Raw genomic sequence first — 25756 nt, forward strand, 5'->3', positions numbered from 1 at the left:
GTCTTTGATATTTATTATAATATTAACTTATTTTTTTATACTTTTGATATCTTTTTAATTGGTTAAATACTCTGATGTGTGATAATTTATAGGTTGATTTGAAATAGTTTAAATCATACTTTAATTATGTGTGATTTATTTATTTATTTTCCATTTTGTTGTTAAAGTACGGATAATAGACGCAAGTACGTCTGCTTAGGTGGCCACGAGATGCGGGAACGAGCACCAAATATGTTGCCTACGAAAATATGTACTCAGCTACGAGCATATTTTATAAATGTGAGTATGGAGATGGACATACTATAATACCATATCTAAAAGGTACGCATTATTATTGTGGTGGATTAGTAAAATTATTGGACTATTAACAGTCAATTTTATTAAAAAAAAGTTATATATATATATATATTTGTATGTGTTATTGTACCTTTTTATACTTTTTTTCTCAAATTTTACTTTCCAAAAAATAGTATGTTGATAAAAATATCTACATCATTTTTTTTAGGGATGAAACATCTACATCATTGTAAAGATTTTTTTTTTGAAAGGATTGTTGTAAAGATATTATCATGTAAGTTACTACTCTCTCCGTCCTTTATTAGATGATCTGTTTGACAATGTACACTTTTGACCAGACATACTTTAACCGTATCATTTAAGATGTTGTTGGATTCGTCTCGATTAATATTTTTAAAATATTAAATTTTCATAATATTTTTAAATAGATAATTAAAGATATCAAAGATATAAAATATGCATTGATATGTGTGTTAGAACAAACTAAGTCATCTAATAAGGGACGAAGGAAATATAAAACAACAATAATGATAGATTTAGGGATGACAATTATATCAGAGTATATTAGCACTAACAAAAAATATCTACGATTTATCTCAAAATATAAATATATACACACATACATACGATAGATGGATAAATATTTAGATTATTGGGTTTGAGTTTGGACTTGAGGAATTACCCGTAAATTTAAACGAGTATAAGTGCAAATACGAGCACTCTAGTATCCGGTCTGATTTGCAACCCGCATATTTTATAAATTATAATTATAATTATATATCATATACAATTAATTATTTAATCCCAAATCTTTGATATTTATTATAATATTAACTTATTTTTTATACTTTTGATATTTTTTAATTGGCTAAATACTACGATGTGTGATAATTTATAAGTTGATTTGAAATAGTTTAAATCGTATTTTAATATGTGATTTATTTATTTATTTTTCCTTTTGTCATTAAAGTGCGGGTAATAGACGCAAGCACATGCGTTTAGGTGTCCACAAGATGCGGAAACGAGCACCAAGTGTTGCCTATGAATGTATGAACTCAGGTACGAGCATAATTTATAAATATAAGTATGGGGATGGACATACTATAATACCAAATCCAAAGGGTACAAATTATCATCGTGGTAGATTAGTAAAATTATTGAACTATTAAATAATATATATTATTTTACTCGAATTTTTTTTTCCTTTTTATGTTGACGGTTGTAGTAAATTATAGCAATTAGATCAAAAAATTTATGAATTGTCATTTTCCATAATTATAAATTTTTAAAACAATTTATAATTAATTCATTATTTGTTTAAATATTCTAAAATTTTGTGTTGATGATTATTATGTTATTCTAAAATTAGGGAACAAAATTTCACCATAAATGCTTACTCGGAAGTTGGAACAAAATGTGTTTAGATCGAAAAATCAAAATAAATCAAGACTTCTTTGAAGTATTATAAAACTTTGTAAATACCTTCTATGTATTTTTATAGACGTCTTTGCAAAAAGTATCTCAAAATGTGTTTATAGAACGATGTTTATGGTGTTTTGTTTGTTTGAGCTTTTTGCGCTTTAAAATACATAATTAATCCATACATTGTCGTTAAATTCTAATTATATGTGGAAAACTATATTTTAACGTCCTAAACATTCTTGAAAATGATGAAAAAATTCAACCTCTAAGTCCTTTTTTAGACTTTATATCTCACATGAAATATGAAGAATCTCAAATTACAATTGTCATTTTCGCTTATATCGAATGATCATTTGAACGATTAATCCGAAAATATATAGCTTCAAAATGTAAATTGAAGAAAGATATTTGTACCTGTTAACCATGAAATAGATTCAATTATCAAAGTATCCAAATACAAGTATGCTTAAGTCAAACGTAAAAGATGAGATATAACAATTACAAACTCCCAGCCATCTATGTAAGAATTAGTTGGGTAGATGATCTTTTGTAAGAGAAAATTCTATTATATAGTTTGTCCACAAGTTTTGTGTGAAAATTCATTAGCTCTTGCTCTTGTATTGTTTTCTTTACCAACTAAGAACCGGTAACAATGTCTTTGACTTGATCAAACTTTTATTGTTTGATTTATGAATAATTCTAAAATAGGGAATATGTATCCCTAATAATAAAAGCTCTAATTGATGTTCTGCATCCAATAAAGAAAGAAAAATGTATGATAATACTTCTTTCCCACCATCAAAAATTGCCAAAAGCAGCTGAAGAACTCATTTTAATGGGAGATCATTTCACAGTCAAGATTTTGATGATTGATGCGACACCTACACGATGCAGAGCCACCACAGAATCCCCGTTATTGCAAAGACCTTTTGTTTTGGCATACTGAATGGCGAAGTCTAGTGCCTCTTCTGTTGTTTCTGCATGAGAAGCTCTAGCAGAACCCGCACTCAGTACTGGAATCAATCCTCGGAATATCAAGCTATGTCTGGCAGGGACCTCATCACTGCAGGACCAATCAAAGGTATCGGTCTTAATCTCAGGAACGACAACAGAAAGAATTGGCATGCCTGCCCTATATTTAGCCACTAATTTTGCAGTACTCCCTCCTCTAGTTAAAACCAATATAAGTGCTGCTTTAGCTGAGTTTGCCATTTTAACCGCAGAAGAAGCTAGACTCTCCAATGGGCCCATCGGTACTGGTGAGTGCTCCATTATCCTTTTAAATACATCTCCATAGTTGATGGTACTCTCAGCTTCAACACAAATTTTAGCCATAGTTCGAACAGCAAGTTCTGGATAAGCTCCAGCAGCAGTTTCACCACTAAGCATGACACAATCTGTGCCATCCAGAACTGCATTCGCGACATCAGTAGCTTCAGCTCTGGTTGGCCTAGGTGATTTGATCATTGACTCCAACATCTGCGTTGCAGTGACAACCGGCTTTCCTTGGATATTACACTTATAAATCATCACTTTTTGTGCTAGAAATATCTTCTCTATTGGAATTTCCATTCCAAGGTCGCCACGTGCCACCATAAATGCATCTGAATTTGTAAGGATTTCATCAAAATTTGCAACTCCTTCTTGGTTTTCAACCTGCCACATACATTTGAAGCAACAAAGAGATAAAGTAACCAGAAATAAGTAACTAAATACAATATACACCAAAGATAACAAATATCAGCAGGAACTCAAAAGAAAGTTTGTTTAAAGAACATCCTAAATTTTGTTAGATGATACCCAATAGCGCACATAAATGTAGATGCAACAAGCATCTCTATGGTGTCATGACTGATTCACAGTTTCAATATATTTTTAAACCAGAACTTTTCATTTTCATGAAATAAAACCAGAAATTCACAATATACCATACCTTTGACATGAGAAGTATGTTCTTAGCATGTTTTCCCAACAACTTGCGAACTTCCACCAGATCAGAACCTTTTCGAACAAAAGAAAGTGCAATCATGTCAATATTATTAGGAACTCCCCATACCATGATATCTTCCTTGTCTTTCTCAGTCAATGTTGGGAGATCCACTATGACTCCAGGAAGATTAACATTCTTTCTTTCGCCAAGCATGGCAGAGTTTTCACAGCAGCATCGAACCAAACCAGCTTTTTTGTCACATGATAAAACTTTAAATGATATGGTGCCATCTGCGCATAATACAATGCTTCCGGGCTTCACGTCATAAGCCAACTTTTTGTAGCTCATACAGATCATATTCTCATCTCCTTTTATGTCATAGTCGGTTGAAATGGTTATTTCCTGACCTTGTTTCAGTTGGACAGGCTTTCCATCCTTGAGAAATCCGGTTCGAATCTCCGGCCCCTATAACAATGCAAATAGATACATAAGATAAAAGACAGATAAGGAAATAATTTCACATTCATTAAGTCCAACAATGGCAATGCCTTGAATTCACACCCATTCAGCATTCAATACAAAGATATGTAACATGATACAAACAAATTATCAGGTTATGAATGAACTTGTATACCATGAATTCACACCAATTCAACATTCAGGATATCTAACACAATGCACACAAATTCTCAGGTTATGAATGAACTTGTAAATTGTTCTTCATGAATCATGATTATACATACATATATAATTTTGTGTATGTTCACTTCACAGACATATCCCCGTTGGAGACATTCAGGGCATTCATCCCCACTCGGATTTCCATGAGAGTTGCCAATACAAATTTATATACATATCATATCAATGTTGTTAATCAATGAAAATAGTAGTTTGTTCAAATTCTGCCATGTGACAGTGCTATAGCACCGTTATAGCCACTATTAACACTTTGTACTAATTAGCATATTGCGGAACAATAATGGTTTGTTCAAATTCTGCTACACCATAGCACTACAACACCACAATAGATGCTATTATTTGACAACACTGATACATATTATATATACATTACCGTTAACTCTATGACTTCAAATTTCTATCACTTCAAATTTCTGGATCCGTCATTATGTATTATAATGGAAAGATAAACATAAATGAGAGATCTAGTAATATTTAGGTTTGATCTACATGTAAACGATCAAATGCACATTAAATCACGCATTAATCACACGTAAGATGCAAATTCTATACCATCCTATCAAAAATCATAAGATTAAAAAAGTAAATAAAATAAAATCAACAGAGAAATTAAAGTTTAATACCTTAGTGTCAAGCATGACGGCGCAGAGAATACCGGTATTTTGCATAGCGGTTCTAAGATTATCAAGCGTTTCCTGATGATATTCATAGGAACCATGAGAGAAGTTGAAACGAGCGACATTCATGCCTGCTTGTAGAAGCTTCTCCACCATTGGAACAGACCTCGATGCAGGTCCCAGCGTGCACACGATCTTTGTTTTGGGTTTCTTCTCTGCCATCATCGATATTGTGGATCAATGAACGCTGCGTTTTGATTCAGCGATCGATGTGATTGAAAACTAACTACACTTCCACGGCTTTTGAGCTCTAAAACAAGACACGAGGACTTTGTTAGCGATATTATTCAAAAGGAAAATGCTTTATGGCAACTTTTGTCGCACCAATTGCACGAATCTCTCTTATTCTGCATTTAATTTAACTTATCACTTCAACGTTTTTGTTTTGGTTAAGACACTGGCCTTTGATAGCAGAAAAATGGAATCACTAAGTTGTTATGTATGATATGGCATACAATGTGCACCTTGATGGTGTGGCTTTGTATGATATGGCATGCAATATTTCCAAAGGATGTTTTGTGGCAGAAGCAACGCTGCAAACTATTGGTGGAGAATATTTTGTGGTAATCTATTACAAAGTCAATGCAATTCATTGTGTAAAATAATAATAATTTAGTTTATATATATTATTTTACTTGTGTCAGAAAACAATAGTTTATCTTGTGTCAAAAAATTGCTAAACAGCCTGAGGCGTAGTTATATACATATGGTAAAGTATTCATGCAAATGGTGCGACAAAGTTTGCTGTGTCAAATAGCACTACTCTATAATAATCGACGACCTAATTATTTTTATTAATTAAAAATCTGATTTCGATATTGAGTTGTGTAGTAAGTGAATACTGTGGTGGGTGACATAACCTAGTGCGAATTATTATTTTATTTTTTTGGTCAAGACATAATGCTTATTTATAATTTTCAATCACTGTCTTTAAAATTATTAATTACTATTCTTGTCTTTCAAGTCATTGCAAAGAAGGAAAAAAACAAATTACTTGTTTTTCATGTTTTTTTTTTTATTTATTTAAATTTTATGTGATGTATCTTGCATTATTCTTCTTTTGATAGCGATGCTCCTAAATATTTCCTCTTTTCCATTAAAAAAAACTCTATGCATCAAAAAAGAATAAAAAAGAGATGCTTATAAGGGAAACTAAACATATTTCGTATTGAATCGACAACGATTAGGCCATTACATTGTCTATAAAGATGAGAAGGGTTGTGAATTATAACTTTTAGAGAGTTTCGTATATAGTTATTAGAATTTCTTATAATTTTAAGTATTAATCAACGGTAGACCACTTAAGAAGGTGGTCCACCATAGTAATACTAGAATTGGAACAAACTCAAGTCCCTCCTTACAATGGTTGTTTGCATTACTATTACTAACATCAACCATCCCAAACCAGGCGTCGATGGCAATCCTTGTTGGTTGTTGGCTAGTAATGGGAAGTTCTCAATCAAATCAGCTTATCACTGTTGGTGATTTCCAAAATAATGGAATCACTTTAGAACCAAGAGTTGTAACTCTTCATGGAAATCATTCATATACATTGGAACATTATTATTTATTGATAGATAATGAACCATGACAATGATTCAAGTGTATATGGTTATAACATTTGGCAAAAGGGTGCTTAATGAATCATAACATTGATTCAAGTGTATATGATCATAACCTTTGACAAAGGGGTGCTTAATGAATCATGGCATTGATTCAAGTCAAAGGGGTGTTTTCTCTCATTTGAAGAGTCATATAATGCACTATAAATGCTTGGCATTTGTGCATTAGTTGGACACACAACAACACACAATTTTGGACAGAATTTTGTTGGATTAACAACATAATTCTCCCTCATTCTCTTACTCTAAATCATCCATCAATTCTTTAATGCATGAGTGAATTGTTGGAACCATAAATCTGTAAAATACTGTTAGGAGATACGCTTTGTGTGGTTGTGCAATACACGTCAAGGAACTCATAGTATCCTGAAGGGGATTCGCCGGTCATTCCTTATTGCATCCAATATACAGTTATTGGTGGGGGCGAATCGAACCTAAAGGTTAGTGTGGCAACCCCATGCGCTTTGAGTTTTACATGCATAACCATTAAAATTTTCAGGTTTCAAGTGCAGCCACATCTTCCCAACAATCAAGATATACTACAATCTTTAGAATTTATGTGCACACTTCATCATGTTCATCTTCATCATCATCTTGATCAAGACCAGACCCCAAACACAAGTTTCAACAATCACTATCTCTCCAATCACTCTAACATTGATTCGTTATTTTATTTTCCCCTTAGCTTGGCAGTTTGCAATGCCCTCAAAGTAATTGTTCCTTATTTTGGAAAGTTTGTCATGGTAAGCTCCTTACTAATGAAGAAAGAAACGGCCTCTAATAGTATTTGTATGTGTTGCAATTATCGTGATGACTTTATTATGTGTGTTATTCGTGACTGTGAGGGTGTCGATGAGCATTTGGATAATTTTATTAGCCATGATATGTGGGGCAAGTTCTTTACTTCTTCTTTTTTTTTTTTTTTTTTTTTGCGGTGACTGAAGTTTAAACCCTAGATCTTGTATATTTTATGCATTGTTCATACTAACTGAGTTAAGCTCACGAGGACAAACAAGTTCTTTCCTTTAGGCCTTAGTGATTGGCTTATTTAAAATTTTATCTCTTATAACATTGACAATCTTGACCCTCATTGGCCAACTTTCTTTGTAGTCACCACTTGGAGACTTGGGAGAGACCATACCTTACTTATTTTTGAAGAAAAAAAATGAAGCACCCAAATATTGATTGTCATGGTCCATTCTATTTACCATGATATTCTTCATCCAACGATGGGTTTTGTGTTTTGACTTCTCTATGGCCCCTTCATGCATCAGATAGACATGTTTGCCTCTATCACATTTGAAAAATATTTTTTTAACATTAAAAACTTCCTAAAAACACATGTGAAATACTTAAATGTCCCCAGCGGTAGTTAACTACCACAGACTTATAACTAGAAAATCGGCGGTAGTTAACTACCGCTGAACTTTTTAGTCTTTTTCATGTGTTTATAGGAAACATTCAATGTCAGAAAAGCAACCATCATCACATTTGCATGGAAGACAACAATTTTATTGATCTTCTTGCCAACTTATATCATGTTTGTAGAGGACTGGGTTGAATAACAGATATATAAATATGAAATCTGGGGACAATCAAGTTAAAACCATCTTCACCACGCCTCATTACCATGCCTAACGGAACATATATTTCGTAAGTTGCACATCATGCCTGAGTAAGTGAACCATTCGATAATTAAAGATCCACATGTATTAGCATGCAATGTCAACACCTTACACATCTCTTTTTCTCCTGAGTTTCTCTCTGTGTGTTTCTCTATGTTTCCTCCTTCCTAGAACAACACTCAATGTGTTTTTCTCCCCCTTGTCAATACAAAAGAATCACACAACCACCAATAAAACAAGCCACCCAAATCCATAACCATGTCTACACTCATCTTTAAATTTCATTCATTTGACTCCATAAAGAAAAAACTTTACTCCGCATCTTTCACCCGTTTTTTTTACTAAAAAATATATTTTTCGCTCTTTTTCATTCACTCAAATATGGTTGAAAAGAAAGTGACCAGTGTCCAATCTCAATCCCACAACCCCAAGACATTAAACCCACCACTTACAACCATTATGTTCATATTCAAAACCTCAAGTTCGTCTTTCTCAGAGACCACATACCATAGACATAAGACTCAACTCTCTATGCAAACCACGTTGGCATGGACATTGAAGCTCTAATCTTTGGAAAAACTATCATCTTGGAGTTGGAAAAGTTCACCTGACCGCACGTTAATTTACTTTTCTCTTCGTTTCCATTTGTTCTTCGTCCAAATGAACATGAAATCATGAGTTTATTTTTGGGTGCATTCAAGGTGAATGAGATAGATTTGGGAGAAAGAGAGGGTGGCTCGCAAGGAAGACGAAAAGTAATCTTTATTATCAAAAAACTCAAATTCCTTGCTTAAATCGCACACACTAGACACCACCAGAGTACTACATATCTTTTGAGAAACTGCTCCCCTAAAAAGTAAGTAAATAATAGAGTGAGAAAGTCGATAGTTAATATTCATCACACTCGTAATTAGTTACGCTCGAACATGTAATGTCAACCATTGATTTATTTAACTCCTAAAAAACATTAATTTATTTATCAATAATTATTATTGTTCATTTTACACTCTAAAATGAGTTGATCAACTTTAGAAAAGCCAAAAACTTGTTGAAAAAGGTTGGTATTTCATGAGTCTGCACAAACAATATGAAATTCTCCTTCCTATCCATGCAAACAAAATATAAAAATCTAGGAATCACACTAGAACGGTGTAAGATGGTTGTTCAAAGTTCAAACCACTTCATCTAAAATTAATAATGATGTAAACTCCTTCTTCAAAAAAAAAAATAATGATGTAAACTCATTCTAACCAAAATTTGGTTTCAGAATCTCTGGGCCGTCTAGTATTATGCATCGTGTCTAGTATTTTCGTATAAAGATCTCCTTTGAAAATGGAACGGGCAATCTGAAGGAGAGCCACAGACCAAGTAGTCATTGTGATTTTAATAAAAGAAAAATGCGCTAAGGAATCAGTCATATCAGAATGTTGCCAAACCAGATGAGACATAAGGATTCCCAACCCAGAGCCAAACACGCTCCTAGTCCTAGCCTCTCCCTAACCCCAGCCAATACCAAATTTGGGTAAGCTCTAGTATACAAAACTTAAGGTCATTACTTCATCAGTTGCTCCATGATCTTCATACTAGCTGTTCAAAGTAAAAAAGTTGATCATCTCTGGACTCAAATCACCAAAGAAAAGGAATCACAATGCCAGTAAACTTACCAGTTAAGATTCATCTGAGTTTTCACAACTCATCACGGCTTTCTGGTTGTTCCGAATTCAGTAGGTCTAGCTTGTGTTGTAACTCCTGTTACATTCCACAGTCACTATAAATGCCATGTTGAGGTAAGGACAATATCAGTTATCATGTAATGATCGGTTTACGTACCTTCAGCTTTTCTTCCTGACAAAGGGCTGGGGTAGCTAATAAAGCTACATACCTGCCATGAGGCCCATGAGACAGCAATCAGGAAAAAAGAAAGAACACACACAAAATAAAAAAATTTGACCTAAATGAAGACAAGTGGTAAAATGAGCAGAGTAACACAAAATAACAAGCCCTACTCGCAACGGCTTGGTTCATCTACATCAGTAATCTCGTTTGTCAGTCCGCATTTTAGCTTGACCTGTTCAAAATCCAGCCATTAATTACACAGTCCACTTCAAAAAAAATACATACAATCCACAAATCCAAACCACCTTTCAAGTTTTTATTTCCATGAGAAACTCCACAGTCACAGACTAGTCAATTTAATTAATTACTTACAATTATTTTTTTATGAGAAATCTAAGGAAACTGAAATTGAACTTCGCCAACTATAACTCGCTGAAAGTAAGTCTCAAACCCAAGATGAACTATTATACCTATTAACACGCTCGTTTATATTGTATTTTAACCAACACTTGTGATTTAAATGAATATAATTACTTTAGAATGAATAGACACAGAATAGTCATGTAAGTAACAGTTGAGTATAAGAAAATCTTTTGATGGTTTGTTGCTTTATAAATGATCCGTTTTAATGAATAGATACAATATAGTCCTCTAAAAACTGAAAGAAATGGCACATAATTTTAAAATAAAAAAACATACATACCTTCAAACTCCTATCAGGACCGTTCCAGCAATGATCACCATTAGAAAACACCATTACTTTGTATGAATCCTCAAATTTGTCCCAGCGCCTGTGAAAAGAAAACTGAATTATTTTTCCTCTTTTACAGAGAATATAAAACTATTTGTTTTCACCAACTGATGCTTGAGTTTTTTTGAACTGGAGAAACACAGTCTGATTAAATTTATCAACTACCAAAACCTTACCCCAAACGGGTGGTGGAATGGCCCTCCTCCTGGCTAGCCTGTTTATAGGGGCAGACTTTGTAAATGTACCTGAACCAAAATTTTCATCCCAGAAAGTGAGATGACGAGATAGGATTATCTAACTTTCAGATTTACAAAAATGTCAAATACAACAGAAAGTAAACTTTTAGGGGAGAAAAAATGTTAACTTGTTCTGCTTGCTCTCAAAGCAACGATCATAGAATGAATAAAACTCCTTTGCTGGACCTGTAGCATTCAAGTTTTACTTCAGTTTACTCAAGCCAATTCCACAATTAAACCTCCACAATACAAATGCTATGAGTGGCAAATGTTACCAGCATGATACTAACCAAAATCAAGTTTTTGCTTTTGTGTCAGGCTCGATATTCTAGACTGTATTTTAGACAACTTGGCACTTGATTCGTCATATTCCTTGCGTATACGAGCAGCATCTAAAGAAGCCAAAGAGAAAGGCGTAAGTTATATCCATCTGGACAAATAATATGTGTAATGAAATGTTAAATGTGTACCTGACTGATTCACGGGTGTCTGGAATATATTGACGACCTGAATAATATTCCATACAGATTTCTGTATTTTCTCTAACCAAGAAGGGTCATCTGTTGTGCTAACATCTGAGTTAATTTGAATTACCTTAATCACAAGTCCATTATATACCACCCTTTGATAAACATTTGAATTAATACTATAACAAACCTGACAAGTCTGGTTCACTCTCAACGTCAGATTTGTATGAGGAACTAAGGTCTTCGTGCTCATCCTCTTGAAATTCTTCATCGTTTATATCTTCGTCATATTTGCCAGTGTCATCGTCATATTTTCCGGTGTCATCGTCATATTTGCTGGTGTCGTCATCAGTTTCAGAAGCATATCCTTCATTCTCTTCATTATTTGTCCCGTGTAGAATATCTTCCTGATCTTCATTGTCTAATGCAGTGTTGGCTTCAACACTTTTCTTTCCAACATCTTCTCCTGTCCAACGAGAAGCAACAAGCCTGCCTAATTCTTCCTTTGACAATCCATCAGTATTCTCAGATGCTTCTTTCCCCTAAAGATATGTATATACCCACAAAGAGAAAAGAAAAAACATAAATGAAAAGTGGGGGAAAATTGTGAATTTATTTCTGAACTAAACTATTATACATAACTTCAAGCAATCTATCTGTTCATATAGGAAAAAAAGATTTCCCTTGTGAGCAGGAGATATCAGAAGTGAATACGAGTTCCACAAGGCACAAAGTTTGATTTTTGAACGCCGCCAAAATTTGATATTTTTATACTTATATTCGAGACCGCAAGGAGTACAAGGTTTAAGTACAGAAGAGGAAGAAAAGAAAGAAGAATAACAATTAATGTTTCCATGATTGTTTGGTGGCTGAACAATCCTGTTCCTATCCCTGAATTCAATTCGATAGGATTGGGTGGGATTGTGCCAGCTCATGGAAACCGTGGGAAACAGAGATACTCCAACATTTGTTTGGTCCCCATTTTCCAGTTGGTGGAGCAGGTAATCAATTCAAAAACCTATCCCTAGCACATTATCAATAAAATTCCCTAATCTGAAACCTGATAGACCTGAGACTATTGTCCTATTTTGTTGGCGTGAGACCTGCGATGCTACCTGAAACCTTGGTGCAGTGGACTTGTGGTGCTGCAAGTAAAAGCTCGGTGAGTCTCAAACCTTGACTCTGCATCTTCGAGTGATGTGACCTGCGAGTGGCTCGTATTTAAGTGCTTTGTGGTGTGTGGGTAATGTATGTAGACCGACCGACTCTCTTGTTGTGTTTGAGTGCTATATTTATTTGTTTTTCGTTTAGCTCTGTTGGCCGGGAGCAAATTAATAGGGCTGTATGACCTTTATTTGTGATTGGTGTTTATTTATTTTAAATTGGAGTTTATTTATATAAAAACACTGATAGGATAATGAGGAGTTTGTTATGATATGAGATAAGGAGCAGTTAGTAACAATATAGGATAATGAGTAGTAGTTAGAGAAGTTAGTTGGTATTGATTAGTTAAAAAAGTTTCATGTACAAATAGGAGAATACATGAATAGAGGAGGGGATTCATTCAGATTTGTAAACTTTTGTGAATAGAGTAATCTGTCTATTGTAGAAGGGGAAATCCTAGGAGGGTATATTTCTCCCCTATTAACTCTCTATCTTTTGTTCTAAATCTTTCAATAAAATAGTTATTTATTTTGAGTTCAATTTCTTGGTTCCTAACACACTCACAATGGTAATTTTCCATGAAGGAAGACAGATAATTCCATGATATGTTTTTTCTGCTAATAAGTTTTTCGATATTGAGGATATCTTTGTTGTAGGTGTAATGTATATAAAAGGATAAGGATTAGTTTTTGTCGTCGTATCGTGCATCCGTTTTAGCTAAATACACTAGAATAAAAGGGTGTAAATCAATTGAACAAGTCGCTATGAGACGAGAATAAAAGTAAATTCTAGTCAAGCTAAGAGTGTATGAACTACGCAGATACCGTATCGATGGCTTCATCAGAAGACTCTGTCTTTCCAGTTGTCAAATCCGTTTCAGATTCAACAGTGGGTTCTCTCTCAGCTTCTTTTGCATTCTACATTCAGGAAAAATCAAGTAAAAATGTTGAGGAAGTTTTATATCTAATGAACACACATGGCAGGAAATGCCACCTTAACAACAATAATTCAGAAGAAAATAAAAATTGCAATCCACAAATTTTATTCACCTCTTCCACTTTATCAAACAAGGATCCTTCACTTTCAGAGGTATCAGTGGCTTTATCAAAATTTTCAAGTGTGTCAGCTAGCTTTTCCCCAGCTTCATCCTATAAGAAAGTTTTCAATGTTAAATAGATGAAATAAACCACTGACCACATGATGGAGTAGTGAAACACAATCACACACACATACAAGCTAAGAAACAGATTGATGAAGAGAAGTAATCTGCTCCACTGGCACAAATGGATGGGTGGAAAACAGTTAATTTTCTATCTACATTTGCAAGTACAAGAAAACAAGAAAATAGCAACAAAATTGTATCTAATAACATACTTGCATATTTAAATAGGTATGGCTTTAACATAGTAAACCTCCTAACTCCTAGGAGGATGATAAAAGATCAGGAAAATCATAAATACACAGAGCCACTTCATATTAGCTGAATGCCAGATTCCAGATTGTCAATGCCAGATTCCAGATTGTCAATGCGTTCAAAAGTTAGAATAAAACACTCAATAAGGCTTGTTCTGATTATACAGTCAAGTTGCACAATTAAAATGACTCATACAATCGAACCTGATCAACTGGAGAGTCCTCTTTAACCTCAATTTTCTCATGAATACTTGCCGCGAAATTGTCTTCGATGTCTGAATGCTTTTCAGCTTCATTTTCAATTCCTGTATCTTCTTCATTGGTTTTAACTTGTTTTTCATTAGCCTTTTCCTCAGCCTCTTTCTTCTGTTTCTCTTCTTTTTCTTTCTGTAAACGCTCCTTCTCCTCAGCCTTGTCTATTTGTTCTTTATGATCTGCAATGGAGAGAGAGAGTTTGTTAAAGAAAGAATTCCATTTGATAGCATAGAAAATTGCTATCACATGACAAATCTTCAAAAAAAAATATCCTTTATCACCCAAACCAAAAGTTCACATCCTTTATGACATAGCGTGAAATCTGTAATTTCACGGTCAAATATGTTATGTGATCACATGTCTTGTTCTGAACTATAGAGTTTGAAAAATGCCTCTCCCCTTGTTAAACAGACAGGTAATAGTGGCACTACTTTGTCACGTGTGGTTCATCAGTTGAAAATAGATGGGTGTGGGCACCAGGCATATGTGTAATTAAACAGTTGGTTCAGAATATCTCAAACACTTTATACTCTTCCCAACATTTTAAGGTTTCTTGCTAAATCAAAAAAGACATCTAATCTAGCACTTCAAACCAAACACAACAATCACTGTATCCCTGCTTTCCTAATCAGATTTCCCTATACATTCACTTGATCCTACCAATGCAAAATTAATCTATTATAGCATATAGCGATTTTAAATTAGTAACGAGTGCATTTGATGATACAGTGACTGTCAATTTTTTTTTGTATGGATGATCTATTGATAATTGTTTTTATGACTAGATATATCCTTAAGACAAAATTAAGGTAGTTTATTCATCCTTAAGTACATCATTACGAGAAAAGGGTAGAACAAAAAAATGGTACCCTTTAACTGTTTCACAACCCCTTTAAGTATACTTTCTTCTTTTTTCAATTTTGAAAGTTCTGCCTCATCCTTCTCCAGAGCTAAATGTGCGTGTTCAATTGCTTGCTTTCTCACTTTGACGCCCTCTTGATATGTGGCAATCTTTTTTCTCAGCTTCTCTCGCGCAGCTTTCCCAGCCTCCCAGCATGTATTTGAGCACTTTGCTTTACCATCATATTCATCACTTCCATCACAGCAATCTAGACATATCAGCAGGAAAGTGAAGTAAATAACTTCATAGCTAATGAAACAAAAAAGTCTAGAAACTGCACAAACTACAGGCTAGCAGTTAATTGGGTATCGATGGTTTTTAACTACGACGCTCACAATACTTTTAGATCATAGTGAAATAATAACGCTTTAAGAGCTGTTAAGCAGATGAACAGTGTAAGGGATGGATAACAACATAAGGTGCTTGCCATACTCGTCTTGTTGCACTGCAACATGACTCAAAATATATGAAAATTCTATACATACTGCTAAAACAATCTCGGATTGAAATAATACAATATAGAAATAACTTTTGCAATGTAGAAACAATCTCTATGCCATATATCTAGGCATCTACATTATAGAAGACTCTAATATTGCCAGAGAAAATAACAAAGTAACAATGTAAGTTCACATCCATTGCACCAGATCCTTAATTTGCGTTTGCAAAAAATAAAGTACACCGGATCCAAAAATGTTCACTTTCTACACCAAAATTAATGTCAAAAAGTAACCAATATAAGCATATTCAGTGTTCATACATGTACTTCAAAATCTATATGTATAGGATCTCGCCTATGCATATCTATCCTATCCAATACCAATTTTTTCTTCTTCCTGCAACTTACTTTCCCCTCTGTCCCTAGTTTTACATTCGTGGCTAAAGTCAGGTTTTTAAATAAAGGTCCGCAGCCGCAATCTGTTCTGCGATATGATAGTATCTTAAGTTGTCAAAACTGTGATTGAGGCCACATTTGACCCTACTTGTCCACAATACCAGGGATTGCGATGTGATGGCAACCATTATCTATGTAAAACCCTGTTTGAAGCACTAAAGTCTAACTATACATGCAATTGACAAAAACACATTAATCTCACCGCAAATTCCATCATTGACTCGAGACGAAAACAGATACAGAGGGGAATGCCCAGCATTACGACAATAAAATTTTCCACGCGGACACGCAGATGTACCTGAAATACCAAAGCCACGTTAATTAATCAACAATAATTCAACACGAAACAAATAAAAAATTATTAAAAAAAAAGAGAGAGAGAGAGAAACGAAACCAGGTTCATCGGTGCCATCGGGGCAATCGCAGAAATCGTCATTGAGCTGATCTTTGTTGAAATTAGCGGATCCATCTTTACATCTTATTACATCGGAAGATTTGTAATATTTTTCATCTGCGAAAATAACCAGTAACCGTCGTCGTCATTTCTATAACAATAATTTAGATAAAAATGTGTGAAAAAATCGTAACAGTGAAATGAACCTTGGGGAGCGATTCCGAGAAATGGGTCTTTGGGCTTCGAAGAAGAAGATAATGGGGCGAGAAACACGAGGAGGAGAGGAATGAGAAAGATTCGAAGCTGCAGCTTCATGTTGTTGATTGTTAGATCGAATGTGTTTAGAAATTGAACAAAAGGGGGGTGTAGATAGCGACAGAAACGTCCCGTTATGGACACCAGCGTATCGAGCAGCGACTGCTACTGACTCTTCGTGAAATTAGATAGATTTCAGAATCCTCATTCAAGATCATCACCAAATTCGTACCAGTTTTGTCAGATTTTTATGTCTATCAAAATTTGAAGTTAAATTTCTCGAAAAATTAAATTCCTGATGTTACTCAGTTATTTAATTGTAAGGAATTATTTTAAAATATAAACGTCTTTTAAATTACTATATATTCATTTGTTTTTCTTTTTTAATTAATATACAAAAATCCTACTAATTCACATTTTTTATTTGAGTTTAAAGAACGGGTTAGTGGAACCCAATCATTTTCAAAACATTTAACATCGGGTGGATTGACGATGCGAAATAGTTTTGAACATGCAATCAATCAAAATATTTAGAATTATCACATCAATTAATATTTTTTATTCACGTGACAACTCATAATGTTTTGATTGGTTGTGTATGCAAAAATTATTTTCGACTATCAACTTGTCACCATTAAACTCTTTTTATTTATACATAAAAGACAATTTAATATTAGTTGTTATTATAGATATTAATTACACCGCCAACTTATGTGAATATGTACGTGAAATATACATAAGGAATGTTTAAACTATGGAATGACACTAGTAAAGAAAGACTTTGTGTACAACTTTTTTCTTTTTTTGATATTGTAATTTTAGTTTGTCATGTTGTAAGAGTCTAGCACATTTTGTGTGACAAAGCCTTCATTGACATTGATGTTGTTGTTAAATGTGGAAATAAATGAAGTTTGCTCCCTCTCCGTGTTACTCTGAGACACCCAAAAATGCTCATATCAAGATCGGGAGTTTTTGTCTTGAAAAAAAATCTTGCACCAATTTTGTTTCGTTCAAATGTCAAAACTTACCGAAAATTACATTTTTTTCGCTACGTATTGGAGACTACATTCTGATAGGTTTCAATCTCTTATGCATGTTTTAGTTTCAAAACTCAAATTCTTAACCTCCTTCTCCGTTGAGTTTCATTATTGACATCGAAAGGGCGCATATTTCTTCTCATTTTTAACAAGTGTCAATTTAATATTATTTGATTGTTAGAGTAAAATATGATATTTATATTTTGTTGTGGAATGTGATACATAACTACCCGAACATAGTGAGTTAACATGCTCCTAAAAAGAATGAGACAAGGTAGTTGTCGATGAAAGATGAATTAAGACGAGGTCGGATGTGTTTTCTTAATCGTCATTTCATTTGTTTTAAGTGATTAACTTTGAGGGAGGAACTTTGTAGAGCGTTAGGTACAGTTGTTTTGAATTTTGAGCTACACCAAAAAATGCATAAATGACCATAGTGTGATTATTGCCTATTTGGCAAACAACGTGGCCTACATACTGTTGTGTGTAACCCCTATTACGTGTTTACTCCCTTGGTAGTAGTGGGATTTTGACGCCGCTACGTTTTGGTTCAATTTTCTCTCTTTAGCATTACTTGTTGACAAAGTCCTTCTATGCGTAGTTCTACCACAAATCATATTTATTCCCTCATTCCTCATACCAATTTTTTTTTTTTTTTTTTTTTTATCTTAAATGAAGTGATAAACCACTAATTCACGCACAACTGTGAGGTCCCGGGTTCGAACCCGGGTCATGATGTCTGGCCTTGCAATTTCGACATTTGCCAGTTGAGCTAGGACTTCTAGACTCCTCATAACAATTATTGGCACTCCAAGCATAGGTCGTGGGTAATGTGTCATTATTTAGTCTCATTATGTTGGTGACTCGGTTTCAAGCCTTTGACATTCCATATTTTGAGTTAGTGAGCTTGAGAAAGAATTTGCTTCATCACTCGACTGCTATAGCATCGCTTATTTGTCAAATCTAACTAACAGAGTTATTATTTTTAAGTGTAAACAAATATCCATATGTTATATCACTGGTTATCATTAATAAAATGGATGATGTGACATAATTAATTATTATTATTGTATCGTAAAATGGATGATGTGACACAATTAATTAATTAACTAGTTGATGATAAAATGGATAATATAAAATTACATTTTATTTTACAATTACTTCTCGCCGACTTCATTTAACACTACATTTTTTTTTAATTTACATACACTATCTAAAATAAAACTAACAATTTATTTTTATTTTGAGTATTACTTCTCCCATCCTATAGGATTTTCGCGCGTCCTGTGTTTTTTTCAAAAATACCCTTGAGGTTTCCGGATTTCATAATCCGGAATGGTGTTTTCCTTTGTTATAGGGTGAAAAATGGAGTTAAGGATTTTTCTGGATTTTGTAATCCGGAAACTTCAAAAAATAGCGCGCGTTACATGATGTTTCCGGATTACATAATCCGGAAACCCCTAAACACATTTTTTTAAGGTAAAATAGTTCGGATTATATAATCCAAACTGTACCAGCACATATCGTAAACATATTTGTAACATGTATAACCATTTTAAAGACAATATTAATCTTCCTAACTCTTATCCTTTTGTTTTGGGTCATTGTTACCTGTTCTTAGTCAAAAATCGAGTTTTCGGGCTACTTGATCGGATTGCTCTGAAACTTCCCCAGAAAATCAGAAAAAATTCAAGGACCATGACTCCCTTAGAAGAGACTTCTTATGGGATTTCGCCCCTCAAAATAAAAAATTTCATTGTTTAGATTCATTTTTCATTTTTTTTTTTAATTATTCATATTCTCAGAAAAATTTGAAAAAATTTGCACTAGTTTTATTTGATTTTTAGAATTTTTTGGTGGTATTTTTATATTTTTATGATTTTATTTGACAGATTTTTACCATTTTTTACTTAATTTTTTTGTTGTTTTTAAAATCAAAACTGCTGAAATGTGAGAGATTCTGATGGCTGGTTATACATAAGAATTGTCCAGATTATAAAATTCGAAATAGTAAACATGATTCCGGATTATGAAATTCGAAAACCTAAATACATTCTTGGAAAAAACGCAGTGCGCGAATCCTATAGGTAGGAAAAATAATACTCTTTTATTTTTCCGTTTGTAATAGTTTTTCAAAATATAAATAAAAGCTAAAAACGCATTTTCAATCCAATTATTATCACCGTTATCTATCTACTCCACACTACAACAATGGAGGGAGCCTTACTTCCCCTCTCTTCACCTTCAACTTCTTCTTCCAAACTCAACCACCGCTTTTGCTTCCCCTCTTCACTACTAAACAACCACCGTTACTCTCACTTCCCCAAATTCCTTCCCAAACCCAAAATTAACACAGTTACTTCATCACCGTTATCTCTTAAATGCTCTCTCCGTGGTTCCACTTTAGCACTCGACAAAGACGAAACTTCTGTCTCAGAAATAACAGACACCTCTTCAATTTCTCTGCCTAAACTCGATAAAACCGGCCGGTTTTGTAGTCCTAGAGCCGCTAGAGAACTTGCTCTGTAAGTACATTACAGAATTACAATTGTCTACTGAATTTGAGTATTTGGAATTACGTTAACGGTTTTCTATTTTGCAGGTCTATAATTTATGCTTCGTGTTTGGAGGGATTGGACCCGGTTCGGTTATTTGAGAAACGGATGAATGAGCGTAGAGGTAATTGTTAACTGTTTTGGTTTTGGTTGTTGTTGGTATTGTGGTGAAGATTGAAGTGAATGTGTTTGTTTGTTATAGAGGTTGGTTATGAATTTAACAAGGAGAAACTGTTGGAGTATAACCACATGAGTTTCGGAGGGCCACCTGTTATCGTTGAAACAGATGAAGATGCTAATGAACTTCTAAGGAACATTCAACTTGAGTCTGCAATTGGTAATGATATATAATAACAATAGCTTCTAAACTAATTGTGTTTTAAAGTTGTACATTTCATATTTTGACCAATATATATGATTAGTTAATTTGATTTGCTGCTCAAATTTGAATTTAATTGGTCTTTGGAAATGAAAGTCGGTCATTTCTTTATATATGGTGATTCATTTGCTAATAGATTAAGGCTTGAAATTAAGCTTGAGTAGAAAAATTTATGGACTATTCATGATAATTCTAGCTTTTAAGTTGTAGCATGTCCAAATGAATAAGACTTAGGACTAGGAGTGTGGTATGAAACTGAAGTTGTGTTGCGGCTAATGCGGTCTGAAGTGTGCCAATTGCAGCCTGATGTAAACCGTTTTACACTGTTATCCAATCACTATCCGATATTATCTTTTTGCCACACCAGCTTGAAATACTTTAAAAGAAAAACATATAACTTAGTTGTGAGCTTAACCTTCCCTAATTACAATATGATTTTATTTTCCATTTATCACATGCTTAATAGTTATGTGTAACGTCTCATTAATCACTAGTTAGGGACATTTGCTGGGACGTGAGAACTAGGATGACGATGAACTGCGCGAGGGATTTTAACCAATTAGGGTTTTATAGGCTTGTTTTCATTTTAATTCAATTAAAACATGTTAAACTGATGTGTCAAAAAAAAAAACAGTACACTACATATAAATTGAACTCCTTGAGTGGCAGCCTGATATTACGGCTGCATTACGTGATCTGGTCTTCATTTAAAACCTTGCATAGGAATGCAACATCAAACTTTTTACCTTGGTAGCCATGAGACAACATCAAACTTTTTACCTTGGTATCCATGAGAACAAAAATTTATAGTGAGTTTTATATTGGTTCTCACTGCAGCAGTTTGGAGATTTAGCAATTTGATGTTGTAAGTTGGCCCTAAAGTAGTAGTTCTAAGGAGGGGTACATCCATATGGCCTCTCAAGCATTGTAATGTTTCTCTCTTTAAAATTGTTCTGTTTTCATTTTATGGCCTGTATATCTATGACAGATTAATTTATACAGACTTTAATACAGGAATCATCTGCTACTGGTTAAAAATGTATGATTAATTGATTATGGTATTATATCTTAGGTATACCTTTGTGTAGCCTTCCTTATTATGTTATGTCACATAATTTCATATGACAGAAGTCTTTGCGTTGTCACTTGTATGCCCAGGAAAAGTTTTGACTTGGTTATAATATATTTATTATGTTCACAGTTTATAATTTCCTTTTGTGACTCGTTATATTCTGTTGCATGCCAGAAGAAGAAGTCCTTGCAGCTCCCCCAAAGCTGGTATATAGCAGATTGATTTTGAGGTAAATGTAGACCCTTTACATATAATGCATGCATCAGACTTATACTTGTAGCTAAAGCTTGTCATTTGTCATCAAACACTGCACGATTGAGTGCTCTGGTGTGTATGAGTTTGTTTTTTGGTTTTGTTTTTTTAATGACAAATGTTGATCATTAAATGTTAGAAATGTTGATCCTTATTCCAATGGAATCTAATAATCTAGCACTGTGTCATATCTGCAGGTTCACTAGGAAACTATTGGTTGCCGTCAGGGATAGATGGGACAGTCATGTCCCTGTTATTAACAAAGTTATCCCACCAAATTGGCAGGTACACGAAATGAAATAGCTTTTGCACACAATTTATTACCCCCCCTGCATCCCGAACAAAATGAAGCAATAGATATAGTAAATGCTTCATCTTATTTCATAGAATTTTGGCTAGACCCTACTCAAAATTCTGAGTTAGGTCAGGAGGCGAGCATTGTCCAAGCTTTATAATGACTACTTTGGCCATATTTTTAGTCAATGTGGCATCTCACCATTATTTAACCCCTGCTATCTTTATCATCCTTTGAAACAATGCCATAATTAGAATTTCAAAGTTCAAGTTTACAAAGACATAATTTGTCTAGAGTAGGGCAAAGAAGAATAAATGTATCATGTTAAAACTGTTCAACCTAAATTTACAAGGTCTGAGAGGTATGACTTCCTATTATGTCTTTTTCCTTCCACATTATCTTGAACAATAGAAGTCTTTTTCCCACTAGGTGACAAAAAGGTTTTTCTCCCATTACTGACGTAGAACAGTGATCCTAGGGTACTCCTTTGACTTTGGTTTTATATGCTCTCTGAAAAAAAGGAATTCTTAGTACCTCATTATTATTCTTAGTACCTAACATAACCCTATCCTTAGTACCTCATTATTATTCTTAGTAGCAAACAGGGAAACACCTTATTAAGGTAACTCTATTCTATACTGGAATGAGATAATCCAAAATAGGATATAATTCCTAACTCCTAAGTTACAACTAACAAATCAGAAACCTTAATTACTGATCAGTTGGTGTTGATCATGTTGGAAATAGTAATGGTATTGAGTGTTTTGTTGGATTTATTGGGATCATTAAACAGTTATTGTTGGGTATAACAATTTTAACAAACGATGAGTTAATAGAACATTGGAAATTTAGGATCGTACCGAATAGTTTCATTCTTATTCTGTTATTATAAATACGAGATGTATTTACACTTAAATGCAGTTAAATTCAGCTGGCCGAGTGCAAGTCATGATACTGTATTTTTTCAAAACCCAAGACTGCGATCACTTTCAACTGATGACTTAGTTAATCTATTTACTCATTACTGATAAGTGATAAATGCCTATACAGTTGCACTTGCATTATTTACATTGAATTTAGAAACCCTTGCATACTGCGTAGTACAGTACACTACCATTTTTAGGTTGATAGTTTCTCAAATTGTCTTATCGTTCATCTAGTATATTAGCATCACAGTCTACGTGATATAGTTGACAGCTTTGTATTTTTACTGGTTTAATAATCTTTTGATGATACTTGTTTGCATCTACTTCCAAGTCATAGAGAATTCCAACTAAAGTTCGAGTATGACTTGTAACCAAGGTTGGAGTATCGTTATGGTGTGTGGTGGCCAAGGCCACCCCAATTTTTGTTTTTATTATTGGATATGCATACATAAGGCATCAAAAGTAAAATGTTTATACAAATGTCAAGGTTACAAAATAACAAAGTAACCACTGCTACACCAAATTTTACGTAATGATAGTGAAATGTTTATATACATTTGTTAATTATTTGGCCATTTCTAAATAATCAAACCAAGCTCCCCCACTGCTTGTAACTATTTATTTCTGTTTTATCCCTATCACACACACACCCTCCTCCACTCACACTTTATAATTTTAATTATTAGACGACTTTGTTTGTTAATGGCCATAGTTTGCATATTGTTTGTTGATGCATTCCAGGAAGAACCAGCAGGGAAGATTTTAGAGCTTTCTATTCTTCACTTGGCAATGTCTGAAATAGCCGTGCTAGACACCAGACACCAAATTGTCATTAACGAGGTACATCTTAATTTTCTGTAATCATTGACTTTTTATTTTTATTTTTGTGGGTGTTAGGGGAACTATTGTTTTCAACATATGACAATGTCAATTTTTTCTACCATTGGAATGAACTTTGAATAATGTGTATTACCAATAACACAAATTATAGCTAGTAAGGGACTGAGTCATGATACTTGCATATTGCTTATACATTCACACACTTTCACACGAGCACCATTTCATAAGCAATAAAAAACTTAAATCATGTGCTATGTTTATTTTGAAGGCGGTGGATCTGGCTAAACGGTTCTGTGATGGAGCAGCCCCTCGTATCATTAACGGCTGTCTACGCACATTTTACCGAGATCTGGAGGCATCAAATAATAGGGTTTAGTTGATCTACATTATCTGTATGCTTATTGCTTTAGATTGTTGAGAATATTGACGTGGATTTGAGGAATATCACCTATGCTGGTCTGATAAGTTAGAGATATGTTGAACCATTACTATAGGTTGGTGCAACTGGCAAGATCATAAGTAGGAGTTATGTTTGAAAGTGGTTGATAAACTTTAGTCTTTAGATGATTTCCCACAAGTTTATTACGGTATGCACAAGTAGTGAATATGAGCATTGTTTTCAAAATTCAAGGTCTATCCAACTATATATCAACAATCGCATATCAAATTTTTGTAATTAATATGTATAATTTTTTTTGACCAAATAACGACGAAGATATACTATTAATTTACTTTAAAAAAAAAAAAAGTTAAACCGGCTCCCCGAAATTGACATTCGGTTGAATATGAAACCTTTGACAGGAGAAACCTTTCGACTGTTCTCCCTTCAAAAATGAATTTCGGATTTTTTACATCGAAAGGATTTACTTGTTACTAATAGAACACAACCCCCGTTTTTCTTTAGATCTACTTGTTTCACTCCGATAGTATCATAAATTGAGTCAATGCATAGGAAATGACTGCATTTTCATACTATTAAGTTAAGTGAAATACAGAAGACATAATCCGAATTATATCAGATTACTTAACTTATATTATTGGATAATACGGAGTCTATTCATGCAGGATATGATAGAGTCTGATCATAGAAAAGATTCTCTTCAAGCGAACCATACTTTAAACTTTAAGATCTCAAGCCAACGTTAAAGTATTATTTTATTTTATTCATATAATTAAAAAATTAACAATTCACAAACACAATATATTTAATGATATTTATGAAAACAAGTGTTCATCCTTGGCATTTTAATTGTTTTTAAATAAAAAATGCAAAAAGTGTTATCTTCCAATATTGAACACAGTAAAAAAAAAACGTATAAAGAAATATTGTATTTCGGTATAAGATTTTTCTTTCAATATTACCCATCACTTCACTTGATTATCTACCATTTTATTGTTTATTGTTAATAAAAGCAAAAAGATATGCATGTTAAATTAATGCTTGTCTTGATGCTAATAATAATCAAAAGGTATGATAAGTTGTTTTTTATGAATAACAATATATTTTTTTTTATAGAGTAAATTACACTCCTCTCCCTTCAAAGATGCTTAAATTACACCT

At 33.6% G+C, this 25756-nt stretch overlaps 3 protein-coding genes across 4 annotated transcripts; 1 reads left to right on the plus strand and 2 right to left on the minus strand.

The window, feature by feature from the left end:
* Positions 1–2130: 2130 nt before the first annotated feature.
* LOC11446186 (pyruvate kinase, cytosolic isozyme) lies at positions 2131–5577 on the minus strand. Its single transcript, XM_003607780.4, has 3 exons — positions 4972–5577; positions 3653–4114; positions 2131–3375 (listed from the first exon to the last, which is right to left on the minus strand). Exons 1-3 carry the CDS (start codon positions 5188–5190, stop codon positions 2563–2565), a joined length of 1494 nt encoding a protein of 497 aa, XP_003607828.2. The 5' UTR covers positions 5191–5577; the 3' UTR covers positions 2131–2562.
* Positions 5578–9394: 3817 nt separating this feature from the next.
* On the minus strand, positions 9395–17131 carry LOC11441385 (glucosidase 2 subunit beta). 2 transcript variants are annotated; one of them, XM_003607782.4, is made up of 17 exons: positions 16791–17131; positions 16585–16701; positions 16393–16488; positions 15264–15503; positions 14344–14573; positions 13776–13874; positions 13551–13643; positions 11753–12104; positions 11566–11655; positions 11386–11487; positions 11224–11281; positions 11036–11104; positions 10812–10899; positions 10279–10340; positions 10103–10154; positions 9937–10021; positions 9395–9859 (listed from the first exon to the last, which is right to left on the minus strand). In XM_003607782.4, the coding sequence occupies exons 1-16, from the start codon at positions 16897–16899 to the stop codon at positions 9959–9961; spliced, it is 1920 nt and encodes a 639-aa protein (XP_003607830.1). In that variant the 5' UTR covers positions 16900–17131; the 3' UTR covers positions 9395–9859; positions 9937–9958. The 2 variants fall into 2 exon arrangements, with proteins under 2 accessions (XP_003607830.1, XP_013456788.1); XM_013601334.3 differs by having other exon boundaries at positions 11566–11670; positions 16791–17130.
* Positions 17132–20040: 2909 nt separating this feature from the next.
* LOC11445075 (uncharacterized) lies at positions 20041–24841 on the plus strand. The gene is made up of 7 exons (XM_024781062.2): positions 20041–20401; positions 20479–20555; positions 20634–20768; positions 22057–22111; positions 22332–22419; positions 24097–24195; positions 24464–24841. The coding sequence occupies exons 1-7, from the start codon at positions 20088–20090 to the stop codon at positions 24569–24571; spliced, it is 876 nt and encodes a 291-aa protein (XP_024636830.1). The 5' UTR covers positions 20041–20087; the 3' UTR covers positions 24572–24841.
* The last annotated feature ends 915 nt before the right edge of the window (positions 24842–25756 follow it).

This window comes from Medicago truncatula, chromosome 4 (genome assembly GCF_003473485.1).
Source record: "Medicago truncatula cultivar Jemalong A17 chromosome 4, MtrunA17r5.0-ANR, whole genome shotgun sequence".
NCBI classification, from domain to species: Eukaryota; Viridiplantae; Streptophyta; class Magnoliopsida; order Fabales; family Fabaceae; genus Medicago; species Medicago truncatula.